General features: G+C 44.9%; 1 protein-coding gene across 4 annotated transcripts in view; it reads right to left on the bottom strand.

The window, feature by feature from the left end:
* Nucleotides 1–298: 298 nt before the first annotated feature.
* RALGAPB (Ral GTPase activating protein non-catalytic subunit beta) overlaps nt 299–23,757 on the bottom strand; it is a 68,599-nt gene continuing 45,140 nt past the window's right edge. For all 4 annotated transcript variants that reach the window (XM_071760084.1, XM_071760085.1, XM_071760082.1 and 1 more), the window contains 12 exons: nt 23,402–23,589; nt 21,227–21,333; nt 19,450–19,602; nt 18,920–19,129; nt 17,758–17,916; nt 13,929–14,094; nt 10,801–10,923; nt 9,999–10,135; nt 9,116–9,224; nt 6,825–6,903; nt 6,118–6,266; nt 299–4,427 (listed from right to left, as the gene is read on the bottom strand). In XM_071760084.1, coding sequence (XP_071616185.1) covers nt 4,234–4,427; nt 6,118–6,266; nt 6,825–6,903; nt 9,116–9,224; nt 9,999–10,135; nt 10,801–10,923; nt 13,929–14,094; nt 17,758–17,916; nt 18,920–19,129; nt 19,450–19,602; nt 21,227–21,333; nt 23,402–23,589 — 1,774 coding nt within the window. In that variant the 3' untranslated portion in view covers nt 299–4,233. The remainder of the gene's footprint in view (nt 4,428–6,117; nt 6,267–6,824; nt 6,904–9,115; nt 9,225–9,998; nt 10,136–10,800; nt 10,924–13,928; nt 14,095–17,757; nt 17,917–18,919; nt 19,130–19,449; nt 19,603–21,226; nt 21,334–23,401; nt 23,590–23,757) is intronic.

Below are 23,757 nucleotides of genomic sequence, written 5' to 3' on the forward strand. Positions count from 1 at the left end.
CCTGCTCACAGGTGCCAGGGGAGCTGGCACCCGAGGAAGGGAAGACAGCAGCACATTGAGCATCCAGGGAGCATTTGCATTGCAGGAGCATCAGGTCCCCCCCTTTGTTTTCTTTGTTTTCACTCCACACCATTGAGATGCAATGTGAGTTCCTTCAGTGTAAGCTGGTGCCCTGTTACCACAGCTGCTGCTAGAGGGTGTGCAATTTTACCACATCTGTCTGCTGGGAAAACATCTGTACTGGCTGATCACTTCAACCAAAGAGATTGGAGAATATTTAAAATTAACAACTGAAAAGTTACTAGATAAGAATCTTTAAAATTTATTGGACTAATTGTGTTACATTCAATATTTGATGTGTTTCTCCTGGACAAAGAATTGGCATAAATACAAACAAGCCTTTGTGTGCCTTCCCTAAACAAATAAGAGATAAAGTACTAGAGACAAGGGAACATAGTTCACATCTTCATATTTACATTTTGCCTTTACTTTACAGCTCAGCGCCAGGAATATTTACAGAAAAATACAAGAAGAACAAAAAGATCATGTCTTGGCAACGTACAGAAATTCATACAAATCATCTGTGATCTGAAGCACATGATACCTGGCATTCTCATTGCTAATTGCTCCTGCTAAAATCCACGTGGAAAAGGGCTGTGTTTGCTTTTGGAGATACCACTCAATTAAACAGTCATTGAATTCCATCAAATCTGTCAGATTTTAAATTTAGCTTTCTTGTCTTTCTGGGCATGCAGGAACAGCCACCTCTGGAGACCCAGCACGTGTGGGCAGCAGAGCTGAGGCTGCTCCTCCCTGCAGCCTCCTGCACACACTCATGTTCCATGGGCACTGTCCTTCCCTCTCCTGATTGCTGTGAAGCTGTAATGCCTTTTTTTTTTTGGAAGTACCTTTAAGAAAGATGCTTCTCTTCAAAGAAGAGTCTTTATCAAGATACTAACATTTTTGTAATTTTGATTTTGTGTTTAACAAGGTGACCCCACCCTCTTTCTGCCCTGATGCCATGATTCAAAGAATTGAGCCCCAACAGAAAAGTCTTTTGAAAAGGGAAAGTCTCAGTTTAGTTCTAGGCAACACTTGCAACTTGGATTTTGCAGCACTGAGTGACCTGCAGAGCTCTGACTGATGCCATGAAGCAAATGCTCAGCACTTATCACTTCCCATGGATGGGAACTCCAACCCAAGCCACTCAAGTTGTCAAGTTGAAAAAGCAATACAGCAGTTTGGGATTAAAAAAAAAACCAACAAAAAAACAACCCTTTGGATTCTTGACTACCAGGTTTCTGCAGTCACAACTGAAATAAAGCTCATTTGCTCTAAGCATTTTGGGGAAAAAAACCTCAAGGCAGTACCCTGGAAAAGCTGAAGCCAGTAGAGTTCGGCCACTGACTTAGCACAAAGGTTTCATTCCCAAATTGGTGTTTTACATTTTATGATGAAGTTTGGAGATCTCTCCACATGCAGGGGAAGGAGGGACTCTCCTTGCAGGCTCCTTCCACCAGCACAGGTCTGCCCAGAGCCCTCCCTGCTTGGAATGGCCCCAAACCCCACAGAATGACAACACAGCTCTGTAATTACAACATTTTTACACTAAATGCAACTTTCTTGAAGGTTGGCCCTTCCAGACAGCAAAACCCAACCCTTGGAGCCAGGTCACCCCCCAGGAGTGTAACCTGGTGACCAGGAGGTTTTGGCAGCTCAAGGCAAACACCTTCTGCCTGCTCCCTGCTGGGGTGAGGAGCACCAAGGGGTGCAGGAGGCACCTTCTCTCCAGACTTGTGACCAGTGGCACTGCTTCCAGGGCTGTCACTGCTCCACTGGGGGCTGTAACCATATTTAAGACAAATATGGAGACAGACCCAAGGCTGCTCTTCAGCCAAGCACAAGGCATTTAAAAAAAAGGGACCTTAAAGATAATTTAGTTCAAACCCCTTTGGTCCATGGAGTTGAACCCCAGGGTTTCCCCCAGGTCACACCTCTGTATGGTGCTGGCTGCACTTGCATGCCTGCAGGAAGTTTCTTTCCCAGCTCATTCCTGTCTAAACCAATGACTTTGCATATAACACACACTTAGCTACAGCATATGGGCTGTGTGGTCAGGTTATTGAAGATGTGCAGACATTTGATTGCTCAGGATGTTTATTTGTTACACATGCACTGGTCATGCCTTTTAAATCAGTGGACTAAGGTGTGTTTGGCCATTAATTAGATCCAATAGGTGCATACAGAATGTGGGTAAATTTAGTGCCCGTGCATTAAATTGATACTGGCAAGAGTTTGGCAGAGGACTGAAGCTGCCCAAGGTTCCCTTCACAGCTTTCCCAGCACACTCACAGGCTGCCTTGCAGCTCCTCCTGCCATTTGCATCCTGGGATCAGGAAGCCTGGGACAGGCATCATGCTGACTTCTACTGTGGTTTTCTTTATGTGGTTTTGTTTTTCCACTTGTGATTTATCTGGATCAAAATTCAGAGCTCCTGAGTTGAGAGGCCAGTGTGCTCATCCCCTGCAAAGCACATGTCACCCCTTTGGTTGACATCCTGAAAGTCCTTTCACATCTCTATTCAGGGGCCTGTATTTCCATTAAGTCTGTGAAAAGACCCATGAAAAGACAGGAGCAGGGAATGTCCTTGGCAGGTAAAGTGTACAGAAACAATTGAGACTGTTTCAGGTCAGAACTGTTGCAAAAAGTAGCTCCGAAACACCCAAACTACATGGCTGACAGGTATTGCTGTGATGCATATTAAAAAGCTAAAAAAACCACACTTGGAATAACATCAGGAGCTCCCTAAATTCCTGCTCTTGCACTAACTGCTTACTGGAAGGGAAAGGAAGGAGCTCTGCTGCCACCAGAAACTGCATCTACCTGGGAGCCCCGGTGATGATTTGCACTGCAAGAGGAGCTGGGACTGTGCTGGGAGCCCAGACCACTGCCAGTGCCCACTGCAGCTCTTCTGTATTCCCAATATTCCCAACCTGCAGTTGTAAACATCTTTTCCCAGCACATCCTTCATGGTCTGAACGTGTCAAGTCCACAAATGCAAAGCTCTGACCCAGGTGAAAGGGACCCCCTGCACCAGAAAGTGCAGGGATTCAAACCAAATTTAAATAGTAACTCTAAAGGGGCTCTAAGGGAAGGACAAGTTAACAAGGAAAAAAAGAATTCTTGAATTTTCTTTCTGAGTTGTTGTAGTCTGTTTAACAGGAGCTCCTGAAAAGTGTTACAGAAGCTGCGAAAACTGCTTATGCTATAAATGTCAGGCAGGAGGCAGCCCCAGAATCTCAGATTTCAAACCAATGGAAGGAAAGCAAGTGATGTTTTACACCTTTTATGGAAATGGTGAGTAGGTGAGAGAGAGACTTCAAAATAAATTGACTAGTTGCATTAAAAAAAAAATTAAAAACCAAGCTACTAAAATTAAATGTGACATTTTGCAACAGACCTGAAAGTCATAACCCTGTTTTTATATAACCAAGAGCTCTTATCTAGTAACAACTTACGTTGGAAAGTCAGGTAACTTCAGGTGGTGTTTGCTGTTAGCCTGACAGAAACCACACACATAGATGGACTCACTCCCAGCCATGGAGGAAACTGCAAAATGCAGCATCTTGGCTCTGAATTTCACGACCTGATGTTTCCAAGCAATCCTCCTCCTCTTGCTTTTGGTACACAAATTGGTTACAAGCAGTGCAGGATCTTCTGTTGAGCTCTGAGGGCAGGGGTGATGAGAATGTCTTTTAAGTTCTTGCAGGGATAGTTAATGCTCTGAAACAGACCCTCTCCTCAAAGGAGAGATCCTGCTCCCTCCTCCTGTAAGACAGGGGTGCAGCCAGATGTCTGAGGGCAGCTTTGTTTCTGTTTTGTTTTCCATCCTTCTGTGCAGAGATGGCTTTGGTTTGATTGCTTCCCTCTCGCAGGATGAGGCACAGTTCCTAATTAGTCTGGAACGGGGGATTGGGTGAAGGGATTACATGGAGCTAGCATCCAGGAAGACTGGAAGTAAGTAATCTTTTGAGGGAAGGTGAATGAAGTCAATATCCCAACTGCCATGTTTTGGATTCATTTCCCATTCCTCCCACACGGTATCTGCTGACTTGTGCTAGAATGTGATTTCCTGAATTCCGGAGAGCTGAGGAAATTTGTTGTTGTTATTTCAACTGTTTTCATTACTGTAGCCACCAAGCTCTGATCTAATTGTCCTGGAAGGATAATGACCTAGGGGTTGCAGTTCTTGAGCCCAACCTCCTGGAAAAGTGAGGTATAAAACTCGGGCTCCAGCTGCCGGTTCCGGTACTTGTGGACCATGTCCGCTATTTTCTGCTTTCTGCGGACGTGGGGGGGGTTGTAGGAATCACTCTCCAGCCTCTTCCTCCGACAAATATTTATTACTGTTTGCCTCACTAAAAAACCTGAAACAGAAACAATGTCCCAGTCAAATTTAAACAAAACCAAAGCTGTGCCCCCCCCCCCTCTGCTGACTCCGCAGCTGGAGACCCCGTCGGGTCCCGGCCCATCCGGAAGTGCAGGGGAGATGCTCAGCACCACCCACTCAGTATTTGCTAACAGAGAACTATGGTTCCAGGCCTCTGAGGAGATTTTACTGTGAAAACTGATTAAGAAAAATGAATTGAGTGAGTGGGGTACCCTGGACTGGCTGGAGGAGGAGGAAGCTTTCTCTGCTCTGCCAGGGCCAAGCCCCTGCCCGCAGCAGCATCCCAGGAGCGAGAGGGGAAAGAATCCAGGGCAGCAAACAGGAGAACATCAGCACCACAGCCCCAGCCCTGCCTAATGGGACCTGAGATGCTCCAGGGGAACCTTCAGGACAGAAAAAGGACCCATCAGTACTTTTTGCCAGTAGGAATGGCAAGAGCCTTCCCCTTGGAATAGAGGGTGAGGAAAACCTTGAGGGGCTGTGGCTGGAAACAGGTTTCTCTTCCCCTGGGTGCTTTGCCACTGCCCTGACCCCTCTGTAGCTCCCAGTGCTTACAGGGCAGGGAGGAGAAGGCAGGGAAACAAAGCAGAAACAGTTGGTTACTTTGGTAACCTTTTTTGTTACCTACTTTGGTAACATTGTTGGTTACAGTGGTCTTCATCCTATTTTATTCTGAAATAAAATTCACTTGGTTCTAATGAAGTGTCTGTTAACCCCTCTGCTGCTTCACAAGCACTTCCTTACAGGCAGAAACCACCTGTGTCTTCCTCAAAGGACTTGATTCCTGACTGCACACAAATCACATTTACTAAACTTAAGAGATAAGATGAATTTATTTGTATTTCACTGGTGATGCAGCTGAAAAACCAGCCCAGCTGTAGGAAAACACACCTGATTCTTTGAAGTACAAGGCATTGTCAGCAGCTGAATTCACATTTAAAGTCCCAGTCTGGCTTCCATTTCCTCCTCACTGAATTAAGCATGCAAAAACCAGAACTTGGAAGCCACCCCTAATAGACCCTTACATTAATTTTATGGCTATGTACAAAAATTCTAATATTTCTTGATTCATTTTGCTCTGCCTTGTCAATTATTCTCACAGCACAGACACCCAGGCAGATCCATCCTGGGCTGCATCCAGGAGCCCAGGAAAGGGAGGAGAGCACACAGGGATGCCTGGTAACACACACCTGTGTAGTGGGTTCAGTATTTGCATTGAACACATCTCAAAATCCTCAAGTGCTGGGAATTTTAGTGCCTGTCCACCTTCTAAAGTAGAGGGAACAAACACAGCATGACAGCAAAAATTTAGCAGTACCCTCTGGCAGTCAAGCATTATCAGTGCCTTGGCTCTCAGTGATGACCATTAGGGCCACATTCCTGATCTCTGGTATCTAAAGAGGAGGAATTTCCCTTTTCCTTCCACAACCACCTCCAACCCTGCCCTTATTCCCACTACAGCTGCAGAGGAGCTGTGGCTGAGTGCTGACCACCTGCTCCCTCTGCTGTTCCTGCTGCCACCACTGCTGCAATAATGGGTTTGGTTTTGTTCTGCCATGACCAATGCTGCTTCCAAGAAATGTTCCAGACCATGGATTTTGCAGATATATTATTAAAAACAAAAACAAAAATCAGAACATGAGTTTTCCTAAAAATCTTTAGCTTACCAAGAGCTCTCCGACTGACTATCATCCCATCCACCAAGGGGATGACCATATTGAATTTCCCAGTGGCTCCTTGTAGTTTTATCCTGAATAAGCCAGTGTTTAAAGGATGGATGAAGATCACAGGAACTTCCTTCTCAGGAGTGGCAGATCTTAAGGGAAAAGCCACAACTGTTAGATCAGTTCCATAGCATTATTTCACTCGAGCAGTAGATGAAAAATAATCACTCTAAGTGTTGAAAGAATGTTAAGAAATGTCTTGTGGCTAAACCAGTGGGATTCCTGGGTGCATCCTCTGGACTTTAGAAGGGTTCTATCACCTGTACAGTTCCATGATCTCCTGTCACCAAAGAATGTGAGCCCTGCAGATTCAGGGCTTTAAGCCCCACACCACACGTTGCAGCATTAAATGCCTCACAAGGGAGTAAATCAGGAGGGAGACTAATCATGGGCTCAAGATAAAATCTGATTTTTCTATTCCTTAACTTGTCTTTAAATTGCAGTGATATGAAAAGTTCTTTCATTTTTTCAACATGCAAAAGTCCAGTGAAGAAACTCCTGTCTTTTCTAACATGACTGCCTTGAGTTTTCAGGGCTGCTTGTAAAAGCTGAAGAATGTAAATACTCTCAGTCGTGGCTTCTTCTGAAGTGCAGCCTAAGCTGTTGTCCAGAAAAATATAGAAAAATAATGAAAATTAGAGCAGTCTTACCTTAGGGAAGTGCTACTATTGGCTGCAGTTTCCACACCAGTGCTTGTCTCAGACATCAGATCAGGGAGGGGGAAATTTTCTGTAAGAAGAGGATGCACTGAATAAGGTTTATCTGCCCCAGCTTTGGAGTTTGTTTTGTTTTGGTACAAAGATAGATTATTTTTTATCAATCAAAACCATGAACTTCTGAAGCATTTTTCTATGAAGTCTTCTGCACTGCTAGTGATGCAGAGTCTTTGATTTTGAGCTTAAGCATCATGGAACATACAGACACACTTCAAGCCTCCTAAACTCAACAGATCAGGTAACACAGGCCTCAGACCCTCTCAGTCCCAAAGGTCCAAAAGGTCACACTAGAGTGAAAGCAGGAAGGAGGTGAAGTACTTCAGTCACAAAAAGAGCTTTCAAATTGCTATTCAACAGCATCTTCACCTCTCTGCAAGTCACTGTCCTCAAGAACAGTGCTGGGAATTTCAAACACCACCATTCTCCCAGCTCCACTTCCCCTGAGCCCAGCTCCAACAAACTTGGCATCCTCCTCCTCCTCCTCCAATCCAAGATCTGTGGAAACTCACCACAATCTACAACTCTGCTGCCACGTACTTGGGAACAAGTGAGGGGACAATGAAGGTGAAGTAAGAACTCAGAAGCCAGGAAGGGGATGGGGCACTTCCACCTCCTTGTTAAGGAGCAGGAACTGAGTCACTGATAAAAGTTCAAACAGCAGCATGGTGCCAACACCTATCTTCTCTTCCAGGAGAAAGTGTAAGGCCCCAAAACACCTTTGGCATCAGAGCTGGAATGCTGTGCATCCACAAAAGCTGGAGGGAGAGCCTGGCAGTCCCTGGAAGGACTTCAGGTGGAGCAAGAGGGAGGGCAGGCAGCTGGCACAGGGCTGATAGCCAAGACTGCCAAGTGACAGCTTTGCCACTCTCCAGATTCAAAAATGTACCAGAAGCAGAAGGCAAAACCTCTGGCCAGGAGCCACTTTCAAGAGCCCCCTCCCCCAAATCCAGCTGTCAGACTTACTGAGGCTCAGAAACTCATTTCCTCAGCTTCAGGCCCAGAGCTTTGGGAGATTCCTACAGCTGCTGAAAGAAGCAGCCAAGCAGAAACATGCACGTGTACCACGATTGCTGCCTCTGCAGGGAGCTGGCTTTAGCTGCCACCCAAGAAAGAAATGGGTCAGGGACACCAGTGGGAACTGAGGCAGCTGAGGGACTCCTGGAGCTAAGGGGACACCCTGGGGGGCAATGTCTGAAAATGGAAATGGTGCTGCAGAAGTTGATGTCAGTCCCTTGATCCCAGTAAAGCTCTAAGGGATGTGCTGAGGACAGGGTGGTCCTTCTTGAGAATTTACACCTACACTTTTTATGAAGCTTCTTGACCACTCCCATTCTCTTGGTTGCTTTCCTCTGGGAGGAGTTAAGGACTTAGTTGGAGTCCAACCCTTACTACCAGACTGAGAACCACAATTTAAAACCAAAGACAGACCCAAGTACCATCCATGGGCCAGGGCAGCAGACTCTGCTGGGCCAGGCCAGTACAGAGGCTCTGGTGTGGCTCTAAAGCCAGCCCGTGGCCCAGAACTGGCACACAAAAAGCTCTTGGGGACAAAAAACTCCTCAGCTGCCACCATTGCCCATTCCATGGCTGTGACAGGATGGGCAAAGCTGGGTCTCTCCCAGGGCAGCAAGAACCCAGAGGCAGAGGGGAAACACCAGACTTAGAGCAGTAAATGCCATGAGGAGCAGGAGCCTGCCTGAACAAAGGTGCAGGAAGGAAGCAGGACTGCACAGCATGAAGAGGGCACCCCAAACACAGAATAAATGAGGCTTCCTGCAAGAGGGAACACAACACAAAGTTTGAAAGGGACCATCAAACCAAGGCTGATGATGCTCCCATCAAACCAAGAAGGATGATGATCCCAGCAGCACAGAAGCATCAGGTGGCAGAAGTCAGATGTTTTTAAAGGAAAAACAACAGATTCACTCTGAGGAAACAGCAGCTGGGGGGAACTCAAAACTGGGGCTGGATGCTTGCCTGGAGGTGCATGACAGCATTTCACATGTACTGCCAGAGCTACAATAATCTCCAGACCTACAAGCCACTGATGCACATACACCCTGCAGACCACCACTCAAGTATCAAAGAACTATTTTAGAACCTTAAAAGTATCAATTACTGACTCTAATGAGGATTCAGCATTTTAGAGAAGAACTGAACTGAACCAGTTTTCCCTCTGGTTCCTGCTTGTTGCTACTTTAGCAAAAAAAGAAACTTTTACCTACCTATGTCATCATAACGTTCCACCCAGACCACATACACTTTGGTTTCAGGTCCCATGGGTGGAATGGTCCGGCCCTGAGGCACCCTCTTGGATCTGGAAGTAGGACTGAGCTGTTTTGAACACAAGAGTAGCATTTGCAAACAGTAACACATCCCCTGAGCACTTCCATGGTTCCCCCTTGGTCTTTGAGATCTCAGCTACCACCTCTGGCAGCTACTGAGATGGGGCACCTGCAGTGGAACCACCCACCAAGAAACACTCCCCTGGGGCTCTGCAGCACTCATTCTGTGTTCATTAATATATTCACTCTAAAAAAACTAGTTCAGGTTTTTCTTAATGTTCCCAATGATCTTAACTCAGTAACAAAATATACATTTGGAAGTGAATCCAATACAGGAAACAAGCAGTTGTAAATCCTTTGCTAACTCTTACAGCAGTTCCTGGTTTTCTTCTTTGCTCCCATTAAAAAAAAAGCAACTCCTGGTGTGACAGCTGGCACAATTTTAAACTGGGTAGGTATGAAAAGTGTTCATGTCCACCCATACTAAATTTCCAAGCACAGATTCTACTGTGAAATACTCCATAAACACTGCATGTACTTTTCCTGCATGTGTTTCAAGATTTAAGTATGCAGAGTATTATTACTTGCTCTATTTAAGTTTTATATTTAATTAATCCAATCTTGAAATCTCAAATTCTGGCAGGACCAAAGCAGATGTTAAAGATTAATGGCTGGGAACAAGGAGCTCCAAATGCTAGGAAACTAAATCAAATGCAATCAAAAAATGCTGTATCATTGCCCATGTGCTTCTTACAAAAAAAAAAAAAAAAAGGTCTGTGTGTATCTATATGAATGCCATTTTTCAGTGCAAGTTTTGCCTTACCCGCTGGGAGGGATTAAGATTGTCTGTATGATTGGGGAAGAGTTCAAGTGTCAGAGACTGCTGCTTTAATATTCCTGGCAGCAGATCCATGTTGGAGTCACTCTCTTGGTCAGAGACATTGCTTTCCAGAGAATCAGCTGTAAGCCAGAAGAAAGGTGAGGGTTGGTCTTTTCCTCTGCCAAAAAACTTAAGCTATCACATGAAAGTTTCAAACTAAAAAGGTGAGGCTTTCAAACTAAATATATTTATGGTCAAATCAGTATAGCGCTCAAAATAAGGGAGAGGATTCAGCAGTGGACAACTGCCCATTATTCCATGTCCCATCCATTTCCTATGGAATACAGTCTCATCTTCCCTGTGACTATCATTTCCTCACTGACCTTTTATTCCAGAGGAATTCTGCAGACTGGTTTCAGCATACAAAAAAATGTAATGAGGGCTGCTGCTCACTTCCACAGCACGTGCTCCTTCACTTGCTGTAGGAGCAGTCATCAAGTTGGGAGAGAATAAGAAATGCATCACCAGTTGGTGATAAGCCACAGGTCCAACCTAACACACCCAGGGTAACAGCAACTCTGCTGTGCAAACCTGGACATATACTGAGGCTTAGACTGAGAAACAGGGGTACCCCTTTTGGGAGGAGTCTCAGGATTAGGGTGTTGTCATTGAAACTTCAGTAGCTTCCTTCAGGATCTTGCTAGGCACACTACCAGTTAGCTTAGTAAGGTTCTGCTTCTGAAAAAAGTTCTCTGACAAAATGTTGGTTTGGGTTTTGCAAACAGCATGGAAAAGGTGATCTTACTCAGGGACTCCACTGGTGATGGGACAACAAAAGCTATTTCTGTCAAGGCATCCGCATAGTACAGCACCTTCTTCTGCCCATTGAAGATACTTGCCCCAACATCTTCTGAAATGATCAGATCATCTGAAATGGACATAAAAGGAAAGCTTAGTCAAAAGCCAGCTCCATCTCTGTATACCCTGCCTCAGCAGAAGGCCTTCAAATAAGAGGTGCAATCAATAAGAAGAAATCCCAAATCCATTTCAAAATGAGAAGATGGCAATGTCAAATCTCCTGCTAACGACCATTCCCAGATCAAGTTTTTTATCATTTTGAAGGAACTGGCATTTTCAGTTGTGAGAAGATTTACTTTGAACTCATTCCCATTGCACTGCACATCCTATTTCCCTCGGATTAAGTAGCCCAGTGAGCATGTCTGCCACAGCATCATCTCCCAGCTGTTTGTAGCCATTCCTTAACAGACATCATTCAATCATTACATTTCCACAGGATTTTAACACTCATAACTTCAGTCTGATAATACTCTAGAATTCAAGCCAGCTTCTACAGACTCTCCTCTCTCTTTTATTCTGCCAACCAGAGTCAGAAAAGGGCTCTCTTGAATCAAACCCAATGCAAGCTCCTCAGTCCCTTTTTGTTCCCTTATCTCAGGTGGTTGGTGTGGGGACCTTCACTGCAGTGGTGGAGCCACACTGTAAGTTACAAACCCCTCTCCTTTCCCTCCCCTCACTGCCTCCAGCAGGGTTAGCAGGGACTTCAGCTGAATTACTCTAAGATGTGGCAGTAGGGCAATAAAACCCAAGCACCAACACTGGCATCAAAATCCCTCCCATACTTCAGAATGCTCAGTGACCTAAGCCCTGCTTGAGTATTTCCTCACAGCTTCTTATGGCTGGACAGGTGTTACTTCACCCTACAATTATTAATGACCTGGGAATTGAATTCTTAACCAGCATATGTGTGTGTCATAAACAAATGCATTTATCTGTTAGAGAAGTAAGACCCTAGAAGGACAGGGAGCTCTTGGAGTGAGTCCAGAGGAGGGCCACGAAGATGAGAGGTCTGGAGCATCCCTTCTATGAAGCCAGGCTGGGAATTGGGGTTGTTCAGGTTGCAAAAGAGAAGGCTCCAGGGAGACCTTGTAGTGGCCTTCCAGCTGGGGAGGAGCTTCTTACAAGGACAGGTAGTGATAGGATAATGGGAAATGGTTCCAAATGGAAAGAAGGGAGATTTAGATTGGATATAAGGAAGAAGTTCCTTAATGTGAGGGTGGTGAGACACCAGAACAGGTTGCCCAGGGAACCTGTGGATTCCTTCCTGGCAGTGTTCCAGCCCAGGTTGGATGGGGCTTGGAGCAACCTGGACTGGTGGGAGGTGTCCCTGACCATGGAAGGGGAGTTGGGACTGGATGAGATTTAAGGTCCCTTCCAGCCCAGCCCAGTCTGAGATTCTTTGATTCCTCTGATCCAGTTTACAAATACATTGAGGATGCTGCCTCAGCAAAACCCAGGGAGCAGAGCAATGCAGCAGCCTCTGAGATGGGCTTCCCCCCCAGGGAAGGGTCCACAGCTCCCAGAGAGCAGTACCACAACCTGCCACTTTGTTTAGAACATCTTTGCTTTTGGGGGTGCACAGGGAAACACAACAAAAGCAAATGCCTGTGAATTTATTTTACTCACGTCTGGACAAAGCTGTTCTAGACTCTTGAATGGGTTTTTAATCATCAGAGCCATCCACAAAGAGAAAATTCATTTAGCAAAATGAACAGTCTTAGTCACACCAAAGATTGGAGAAAAAAACAAAGCAAGCAATCTTCACAAGTTGTTCCAAGTTTAAATCTATCACTCCAGGGTTTTAGCCCTTGCTTGCTAAAGGCACGACTCCACTCGTGGATTTTTCCAGCAGCAGAGCCAGAGCAGAAGCAGCTCACCCTCCCTCCCATTCCTGCATCATTTTCCTGTTCCTTCTTTCCCCTCTTTGTGGAACTAATTCAACTGTTTGGTGGTCTGTGACCACATCCAAATGGCTGAAAAAAAACCCCAAGATAAAAAGCCCCCATCAGAACCCATCACCCCCCTGCCTCCACACAGCTCTGCTTGGGGAAGGGCTCAGCCTCTCCTCAAAGGACAATTAAACCAAAGTTTGACCATTTCCCACCTCTCCTCTTCTCTTCACCTCTCCCCAGCATTTCAGCATTTCAAACCTTCTAACAATTGTAGTTTTGTTCTACAAATGACCAGAGGAGCTGCTGGGGAAGAGCACTGCTAAGGCAAGGTGAGGGGAACCTTGTTCCACCTCCTGCAAACACCACTGAAAGACCCTGAAGATGCTGGACCAGCCTGTTCAGTGCCCTTGTGTGGCCCATGGCAGAAGGCTGAGGCTCTGAAGATACCAAGAAAAGGCCTGGCCCTTGGAGTAGTAACCATCAACCTCACTGAAACCAAACCAGACCCTCAGAATTCCAGGTAACCCAATTATATTGCTCTTCAAGGCAGAAACTAACCCAACCTCCAACTCACAGCCCTGGGATGGCAATTCACTACCCTGAGGATCATTTTGGTTGACAGAATGGGGAGAGGGTTGTATGTGACAAGCCCAGAGAAGGAGTTGCTGTCATGGAAAGAAGCAGAGTAAATGAAGAAGGACAGGGGAAGAGCTGTGGGCTCCGACCACTGTGACCTACAAACAGCAGCTTATTTCCACTGCTTTCTACCAAGCACAACCACAAGGCAAACTTTATTAGTCAACATTTCATTTTAATCTACTTCCAGAACACAGAAAATTGCACAGTCTCTCAAGCCTGTTTGCCATATACAACACTATCTACATCTGATTTCACCTGAATATTGGTTTTGGATAAGACACTAAATACTCATCAAGTCTGTTAAAAATGTAGCACAGAGGGATTTCTTGCTGAGGCCACTTCCTCCCAGCACCACTCTGCCACTAGTTTTGCTCACTTCAACTTGAAGCTTAATCTCACATTTACATTGGCATTTATGAAAAAAAGAACCACAACCCATGCAAGTTCTCAGGTGGGTACCCAGGAGCAAGAAAGTTTAAATTAACTGTCTCCTAAATGAGCCTAAACATTTGAATTTAATTTTGCACCATCTACTGTGTCTTACCTTGTTCAGGCCCCTCTTCATCACTGCAGCTATTGATTGACCAGCTTGTTGAGACATGACCAGTCCACCCAGGGTGCTTCCCCACTTCAACCGACCAGCCAAGAGACAGCAAGAACTCCAGGAAGTGTGGCTGAACAATTCTGGAAGACTCCATGTTCTTCAGGATCTGAAACAACCAGCAGCACCATGGTAGGTACAGGAGACTCCAGGAAGGAGCTCTCTCCCTCCCCATTTTTTTTAATTAAAATTTTGTGTCACCAGCATGGCTTTGCCTGAATACAGCTCTTCAGCAAGCCCAGGACCCCAGAGCTTCTCCATGGACACTGCTGCCCCAGCTCAGCATCCTCCCATCAACTTGTCTTTCTAACTAAACTACAGGCCTTGGCAATGACAATCAGGCTGCTAAAAATGGAAAATTTGAGATTTATCCACTCATGCAGAACTGTTGAGCACAGAACCTGCATTATCACACAAGAATTTTCTGGACAATTTTCACTACTAAGCTGAGGTGAAATTTAAGGAGAAATATATTTTTATCACTACTCATTTGTACACAGCATCCTGTGATTTAGAGGGTAGAGCTCACTGCACATTAAACTGTGTAACACATTTTGCAAAACAGCTTCCTGCAGGACTGAACATGGACTTTAATCAAGTGACACATTAAACTTAAAATGCTACTTCCCCAAGATCTGGGATGCTTCCACATCCAAAGGCAAATTTTTATCCCATTATGACCAAGTTGAGACTTTCACCCAAGAGCATGAAGGGACACATGGATGATTTGTGATTTGGGCTACCAGAACCACAGGGATTTGTGGAACAGAGAACACATCCATCCTTTCTGGGCCATGTGTTTTGTGGCAGAAGTGTCTTTGACTTTGGTTTCTGGGGGTGAGAGGCAACATGGGCTCAGCAGAGCAGAAACCACAGGGACAGGCACTGGAAGGAAGGTTTCCAGACAGGAGGCTCCTCATATCCAGATGGTTCTGGCACCCTATCCTAAAGCCCTGTACAATATCCAGCAGTCACTAGACACATGGCATTGAAATTCTACTCCTGGTCTCATTACTGAGCACACTGAAGTCACAGCTGTGTTTCAGGATGAACCAAGTTCAGTGCAGTGTAGAAGACCCACAGCAGGTTGCATGGAATGGTGTCCAGGTGGGATTTGAATGTTTCCAGAGATGGAGACTCCACCACTTTTCTGGGCAGCTTGTTACAGTGCTCTGATACCCTCCAAGTAAATAAGTTCCTCCTCATGTTTAGATGAAACCTCTTACGTTCAAGTTTGTGCCTGTTACCTCTTTTCCTCTCACTGGACACCACTGAAAATTTTAAGACTGGCCCCATCCTCCTGACACCCACCCTTCAAGTATTTATAAGGGCTGATAAGATCCCCCCTCAGTCTTCTCCGGACTAAAAAGACCCAAGTCCCTCAACTTTTCCTCACAAGAGAGATGTCCCAGTCCCCTGATCACCTTTGCTGTACCCTCTCCACCAGTTCCCTGTCTTTCTTGAAAAGGGGAGCCCAAAACTGGACACAAAAAAACCCCCTCATTTGCAGTAAAGCAAGGACAAGGGGATATTTTCAAAGGATATTTACTGATGTGAAGAATAACGGGGTAAAAAGTGTGTGGGCAGTTCCATTACCCTGTGCAAATAAATGCCACAAGATCCTTCTCAGCTGTAAAAAGCAACCAGCACAGAAAAGCATTTGGACCAATGCCCACAGGCCTGTACCCAGCAGGACACAGGTCTGGGCTGTGCAGCACCAGGTCATGCACAGCTGACACCACTCCTGGTCACCTCCCAGAACAGAACAAAGCCCTGAAGTGGCATCAGATCACACAGGGATGGCTGAGTAGGATGGGGCAGCCAGTCCTGCTCAAAGCAGAAACCATGTCACAACTTGGCTTTGATCTACTCCTCTAACACTGAAAATGAAACAGGACAGAAATAAGTGGGAAAAATGGTAGTGGAACAATGGCACAGGGTGCCCAGGGAGGTGGCTGAGGCCTCATCCCTGGAGATGTTCAAGGTGAGGCTTGAGGAGGCTCTGAGCACCCTGATCTGGGTGAGGGTGTCCCTGATACTGCAGGGCTTGGACTGGGGGACCTTGAGAGGTCCCTTCCAACCCAAATCATTCTATGGTTCTATGATTCTAAGTAACAGCTCTTTTCAAAGGTGGGAGCAGCACTGGTGTCTCACTCAGCTCAGGTCTGTGGGGATGAGTGTGTTAACTTGACCACCACTGTGACTCTGCACAACCTGGAAGGCTTGGAAATCACAGCAAGATGTCCAGGGATCTTGAAGCAAGAGTGGCATCTTCATATTGTGCCTAAAAATGCCCAAGATCTCCCAGATACAAGATTTTCTTAAAACTATATGGCAAAACCCATGCTAACAGGGTATCCAAAGATCAGCAAGTTCTGCAGGACTTTGACACCTCATCTGTCTAAACCCATAAGAGCACAGAAACATCAGATGGGAAAAAGAATTCTGCTGGCTCAGAGAGGGAATGCTTCAGCTGGAAGCAAACCTTGTATGGTAGCTGCCTTTGGAGAGGGAAGCACTGGTTACTGGCTGCTCTGAGCTTTAACTTGAAAACTCACAAACAGCACAACCTTGGTTTCAAGAAAGAGTGTGTTCTATGCAGAAGTAGAAGGAGCTACAGTGTTCTGTCACCTGCACATTCATAGAAACACAAGGAGATGACAATAATTTATGGAAATTATGCTTCTACTCTTTAATATAAGAAGTATGAATGGAACAAGGAGAGGGAACTACAGAATCATCTCTTTCTAATGAGCTCATAAGCTCTCTTTCAGTGAATTTCTGGGTCACAGTCTAAAGAAGTCACAATTTAGATTTGCTCCAATTAACCTGATTAACTTAATTGCATCTGAATGTAAATAGTATAATGTAAAAACTTATTATGAGAAATACTTTCTCATTTGCAGTAAGCCTAACATTCCTCTAATGTGTTTAACATCAGAATCAAAGCAAACTCCCTGGACATCACACACTGCTGGAATTATCTTCAACTTTCCCTAAGTGCTGACACAACAGATCCAAAATGCATTTCTGATTTGAATCTTTGAACTGCACAAAGAAGGAGAGAACTGATAAGCAAATATTATACGTATGTATATATAGAAGACCAATAAAAGACTGCAAGGTTGGAAGGGACCTCAGGGATCACTGGGTCCAACACTTCTATGAGAGAACACAGTTTAGATGAGATGTTGCTACACCAAGCCTAAGCCTAGGTAATTTCTCAGCCTGGAGAAGAGGAGGCTCTGGGGAGACCTCACAGTGACCTTCCAGTGTCTGCAGGGGCTCCAGGAAGGCTGAGAGGGACTGTGTGCAAGGGCCTGGAGTGATGGGCTGAGGGGCAATGGATTTAAATTAGAGAAGAGCAGATCTGGATTGGATGTGAGGAACAAGTTCTGTGCCATGAGGGCAGTGGAACAATGGCACAGGGTGCCCAGGGAGGGGGTTGAGGCCTCATCCCTGGAGATGTTCCAGGTGAGGCTTGAGGAGGCTCTGAGCACCCTGATCTGGGTGAGGGTGTCCCTGATACTGCAGGGGTTGGACTGGGGGACCTTGAGAGGTCCCTTCCAACTCTTATTCTATAATTCTATGATTCTATAATCCAATATCCACATGAAAAGAGCACCCAGTGGCTAATTACAGCTCACACTGCAGAATCACATAGCACCAAAGCCCTGGTTCTGAGCCTCCACTCCAGTCAATAGCAGCATATGCTTTATTCACTTGAGAAAACACCAACATAGACTACTTGTCACTTTACACTTCCACTTACCTCCTGGCTTGTTTTCTGGCCTGCCTTCATGTAGAAAATGAAAACAGTATCAAAAGGACGACAGGGGAGTAAATCCAAGTAGCCAAGGTCATCAAAAAACCCAGGAAGAGCAGAGTCAAGTGCAATCAGGTGAGGAGGTAGACGACTGTTGGCAGGTTCCTATCCAACAGACAGAGTACAACAGACTGAAAAACATCTTTCTGGACTGAAAAGATTTTTATGGCTTCAATATTAATCCATTAAAATCTAAAACGACAATTTCCCTTTCCTCATAAGAGCAAAATGATACACTAATTTCTGATGCAACATAATCCTGTTACTGTAAATGAGGAACAGCAAGCATAACAGTTTGGCAATTTGTTGCTTTCTACTTCCATTAAGTAAAAATGGTATTTTGCCAGCAAAAAGGACAAGATTTTGCTAGAAGAGTGACAGCTTCCACAATAAAAGCAGCAGATACTTTTAAAATATCACAACTATACAGTCACATCTGTAGTTTCAAATTTATTAACCATATATAACAATAGCATGTAAAATACTAAGCACTTTTAGACATTTTTGTAAAAGCTTGAATGTTTACTTTCATTGATGGTTTTTCTGGAAGAGCAAGAAATAAGAGTGAGAATCCACAGGTAAGAGGAGAATTTCAAATGAAGAATACAGATTATCTCTATAACCTGCTGTTCCTTTAAATGTAAAAACAAAGCTCTTCAGTTTATATGTACTGACAAGTGTTTGTAAGTGATTAAACCACTTCAGCACAATCATCTCTGGAGCAGAACTTCTAAGGCAGTCACATTTCAGAAACTCTTCAAGTCCCACTCCAAAACCTAACTCTAACTCTAACCCAACTCCCTAACTAAAGCTGAGGGAACAACTTCAGGTATGAACATGTTAAAGTGACAGCTTAATGCCCACTGCAAAAATAATGCCAAAGCCACCTATTCAGAGCATGCTCAGCCTGAAGGCCTGGCCTGCCACAGCCCTGCTCTCAGTCCTGGAAGACTGGAATTCATCTCTTTGTTTGAGGAGATTACACCTTAACAGCATTTGGAATTACACAGAAGATTCTCCACTAACAAAGAGAAGTTTTCTGCTTTTGCCAAGCCAGGCTGTATGGGTGCTGGGGGCATTTGCACAACACTAAGAAGCATCAGGTCACCTTCAGTGCCTCTAGGGAGAGAAACCCAAAGTGGGAGAGGAAGAGCCTTGCTGTCTGGAACTCCTGTGCCGGTGGTGGGGGCTTGCACTCTGTGATGGGGTCAGGGAAGCTTTTCTTCCTCCACTCCTCTTCGCTTTTCTGATCTATGGAAGTCTCAAAAACAATCTGCTGGGCCATGCCATTCCTCAGCTTCTCATGTCGCTCTTCGAGCTGAAAAACATTGTGTGAAATGAGGATTCTACCAAGAGCCACCAAGCAAACAGCTCCAGCACTTAGGAAAGAGGTAAGGCTGGGATACAGCAACTCCACCACCAGGAGGTTCACTGCCAAAAAGACCTTGCAATGTTATAAAATGTTTTCCTGTTTGCAGGGGAAAACCAAATGAAAACACATTTGGCAGTGTGAAACTTTAAAATATTTTTGAGACTCTCCCCCCCAGGAGTAGAACTATTTACAGTAAGACATGAGTGTGTGACTCAGGGACAAAAAAACCAAGAAGAAGATGAAGCCAGAGATTAAGAGTCTCTTACTTCCTCGTTCACAATCTCATGCAAATCAGGAATGCTCAAGTCAGCTTTCACAAATGGGATCTTGTCCACTTCCTCAGGAAAGGGACGATGCTTCACACTGTACTTCAATCCAACATCATTTTTAGGAGCTGGTCGAGGTTCTGGTACAAAAGTCTGATAAAAAAGGGAAATAGTTTTGACATTCAAGGCATTGTGTCACTAGACAATACTTTATTGTGGGAGACTGAAAACATTCCCTCCCCCCTCACCACCACACGTACACTAATCCATTAGTGAAAGCTATCAATAAAACATATTCAGTAGGTACTTTAATAAAACTTTTATTAAAAATGTGGCTCTCAGTTTTGAGAGACACGGTCCTGCACCTTTTTGGTGCAGCACTCCTGGAACCCTGCTTACCATCTAACCCCTAAGCAGTTGCAAATCCCAATAAAAATGGGAAGTTTACATGGCAGCATCATCTTTTCAGCCCATTCTAACTGTATGGAGTGAAAGCTGCCACCTGTTTGAGAAGCCTCCACATTAGCCCTGATGAAAAGATGAGCACAAGTCAGGCTGACAAGTCTTGGGAGAGAAGATAAGAGAACAGCAGCAGTGCTGCCTGGGGGTCAGGAGTGCCATGCACTGCTACAGTATTGGAAGGGCTTGCAGTGTGCCAATTCTGACATGGTTACTACATTATATGCCAAACTATTCCTATGTAATTCAAAACCTGAAGTTACCCATGAAAGCAACAAAAGATCTTGCAGGTACATGAGGTCCAAGCAATTACATCTTGAGTGCTGCTTTATAAATTTACTTACTACCAGTTATGCTTCAAATGGGCAAAAGTGTTAGCATTAAAGCTACAGAATGCCTTTGAGTTAGAAAAATTCCCTTCAAACTGGTCAGGACATGACTGCTCCTTTGGTGAGGGAGGTAGCACACCTAGTGCAAGCATGACACTATTTATTTTTATTTATTTATGCTCAGCTTCAGCCAGAGCCCAGCTCCAAAGGTAGCAGCAGCCCCAGTGTCCCCCCAAGGCTGCTCTGCAGGGACCACTCATCTAAATGTGAACACGAAGGCTCAGCCTGACAGACCTGCATTCCAGCTGAAGTATTATTTTCTTTATTTTACTGAGGGGCACGTGAAGAGTTTGAGCATTTGGAGAAGTTCACAGACAAAAATTCGGTAACAGAAGGAACTGCTCCACCAGACAACTGCAATAAGAGATTTTGCTATCAAATGAGATTGGGGTATTTTTCCTCCACTGTTCCTCTCCAGAGCCACTCCAGAGTTCATATAGATTTGTTGGGTTTTTTTTTTTTCTACAGCAGGTTCACAGCCATCTTTGCATCACTGGACTTTACAGCTTGAATAACTGTTCTCTCTGCAGCAACTCATTCTCAACCTCCAGACTTGGCTCCCTCTGCTGCAACAGCTTCGCCTGACATCCTAAAAATCAGCACCAACAGACATGCCCACACACTAAATACACTGCTCATTGCCCCCTCACCTCAGAAGATGCTTCCAGAAAAAACAAACAAACAAAACACAACTAGAATACTCCCTCCCCCTAATACAAGTCTTGAAGGCAACAGCACTTTCACAGCCTGTGTTTAATATTAATCACGTTGTAAAGAGTCACCAGAGATGTGTCACATTACCTACAGCTAAAGGCCCCGTGGCTCAGCCTTAATGTATAATCACCAGCTCTGTGGGGCTGTCTCACATTAGTGGAATTTCTGCTGAACATCTCTAAGTTAAAGATTTCTTTATGGGCTTTGATAGAGACCTTTTGATTTGCTTTCGCTCCTCTTGGCAAAAGACAGAGCTGCTGGGCCCATGCAAATCTTCCAGATGTTCCCCGGATCAAAACCGTGACAGAGGGGAAAGAGTCATCTGCAAAGCACATGGGTGGAGAGAATAATCATCATCAGCAGTTGCAAACAGTTCACTGTGCAGTAATTTCATCAGAAAGGAACACAGGCATGATGACAGAAGTTTTGTTTTCAAGGTTAACTCCTCTCTGACCCTGAAAAAATTTTCTAGTGAGGAGTAAGCAATCATCTTCTCTGCAGCAGGCAGGTATGAGTCAGCTTGGTGGTCTGGTCTGTTCAGTAGTTGCCAGCTCAGTTTCATCCTTTAAAAACAGTAACTTTCATCCAAATCCCTGCAGATCACAGATTCTGTCCCAGGAAATGAAAAAATGATTGCTCAGCCACTGCCTGCTTAGGTAAGACAAATGACCACGTGGAGACACAGTTTCTGTGATACTTCCACAACCTTCTGTAAAGGTCCCACACAAACAGCAGCAATAAAACAGTGGAAGGACAAGAGATGTGGTCAGACTAAGGCAGGGAAAGATTCTGACTATGCATCCTGGAAAACTTTTCCCCCACAAGTAACTGGGACAGAGAAGTTGTCCTCATAGGTTTTCAAGAGCTACTTGGACCATCCTGGTCTGAATTTAGGAGTTACCTTGTTTAGAGCAAAGTAAGAGAGCAGATTCCTGAGGTGCCTTTAACTCACACAATGAGGGGTTTAACACTGCAGGGATTACAGCCTTCCTTTGAGACTGAAAAGGGGACTGATACCAGGTCCTCAGAAGGACCTTCATGCCTCTACAGCTTTTCTTTGTAAAATTGTTTATATTTATCTTTTGTGCATATAAACCACAAATTGTCACCATGGGGTAACCAGCAGGTGTCTATTCCTTATTCCTTCCCCAGGATTCCATGGGCAGTGCAGGGGGCAGCACAGCTGCATAAGCACAGATAGAGACAAACCAAAGCTGGTGATCTGCCTCCCAAGTGATCAGACCCACTGGTGCCATCCATCTTGTGATGCAGAGGAGATTTGTAAGCAAATTATGCACAGCAAGAAAAGATCATCTAATTTGAGATTCTAATAGCTTCACAGGATTCCTAAACTCATTTAGCAGAGGCAGATTACAGATGAGAATTGCTCAGCTGTCCTAACATGCTCTGACCCATTCTGTTCAGGACCTCACTTGCTCACACACAGACTGGGAGGGGGGGTGTGCAGCTGTGGCTCCCAGCACCAGCACTTTCTGCAACACTGAGTTAGTGATTCTCAATAAGGTCAGAGCACTCTGGACCACAGCTCAATATAACTTCTCTCATCCAGCTTGTAAAGGTCTGTAAATCTCTGTTTTCAAGACAGGTACACAGACTCCATCCTGTCCACAGAGGAGGAAAACAGATCTGTGGCAGATCACCAGATTTATTAGTCTTAAACTGAGGTAGCATAGAATATGATTTTCACCTATTCTGTCAGGTCATGCCATGCTACATGATGACTTACAGGGGGATCAATAATTCAGTTCAAAGCATCATGTAGTTTAATACTGGATTTTTTTAAATATAAATTCTTGTTGGTCAGAGCATATGAGGCTGAGATGAGTTGGATTCAGCTGTGAAAGCAAATACCCTGTGAGATCCCCTTTACAGTGGGTGTCATTGAGAGAACAGGACTGGTAAGTTGTAACAGCTTCCAAGCAACTAAAACCATTAGAGCTGGAAGCACCCATGGAAACATTTAGTAACCTAGAGCAAGCAAAAGCAACTGTGCAAGTGTAAAGGTCACACATCAATCATTTGTTGAGCACTTAACTCTATCAAGCCTCCTACGCTCTTTACATTTTCATTCTTTTATGAACAAGGATGTTTTCAAAGTATAGTGCTTTTAATTTTGTCAGCAATAGCTTGGATGCAGCCAGCTGCAAGTATCTGACCTTAACTGGGTGAAAGACAGACAACTGCATGAACAATTCAGAGGGACTTGGTACTTGTGTGACTTCCAGTGGCTTTACAGTTATAGCCACCCCAGAACACCCCCTGCTCCATCACACCCCCACAGAACAGGCAAGGCCTGAAATGTGAGAGACACCTTTGTTTTGCAGGTCCATAGAGAGTTTTAACCAGAGGAAGAAGGAAATGTAACTTACTCTGTTCATTGCCTAGAGGCTGCTCCAGCATGGCCAGGATGACACTGTTATCCAGAACGAAGTACCGGAAGCTGTGCTTGTTTATGGTGGGCAAACGGGAATATTTAATCAGGGTGGTTTCATTCACCAAGCTGCAAGGAGAAGCAGGGCCACTGGGAGAGGGAAATGCTCCAAGTAACTGCATGATACTACAAGAGAAAGAAAAGGCAAGAGTTAGGACAGATAATGAAGACAAACTCGTCCACCCAAGCACAGATCTTCCCTCTCATTCTTCATTTCTATCTTGACACAGCAGCTCCCCTGTCAGAGCAAGCCTGCCCTTTGCCATCAGCTTCTTCTGAAACAGACCCAGGAAC

Source organism: Heliangelus exortis, chromosome 16, assembly GCF_036169615.1.
Source record: "Heliangelus exortis chromosome 16, bHelExo1.hap1, whole genome shotgun sequence".
In the NCBI taxonomy this organism is placed as follows: Eukaryota; Metazoa; Chordata; class Aves; order Apodiformes; family Trochilidae; genus Heliangelus; species Heliangelus exortis.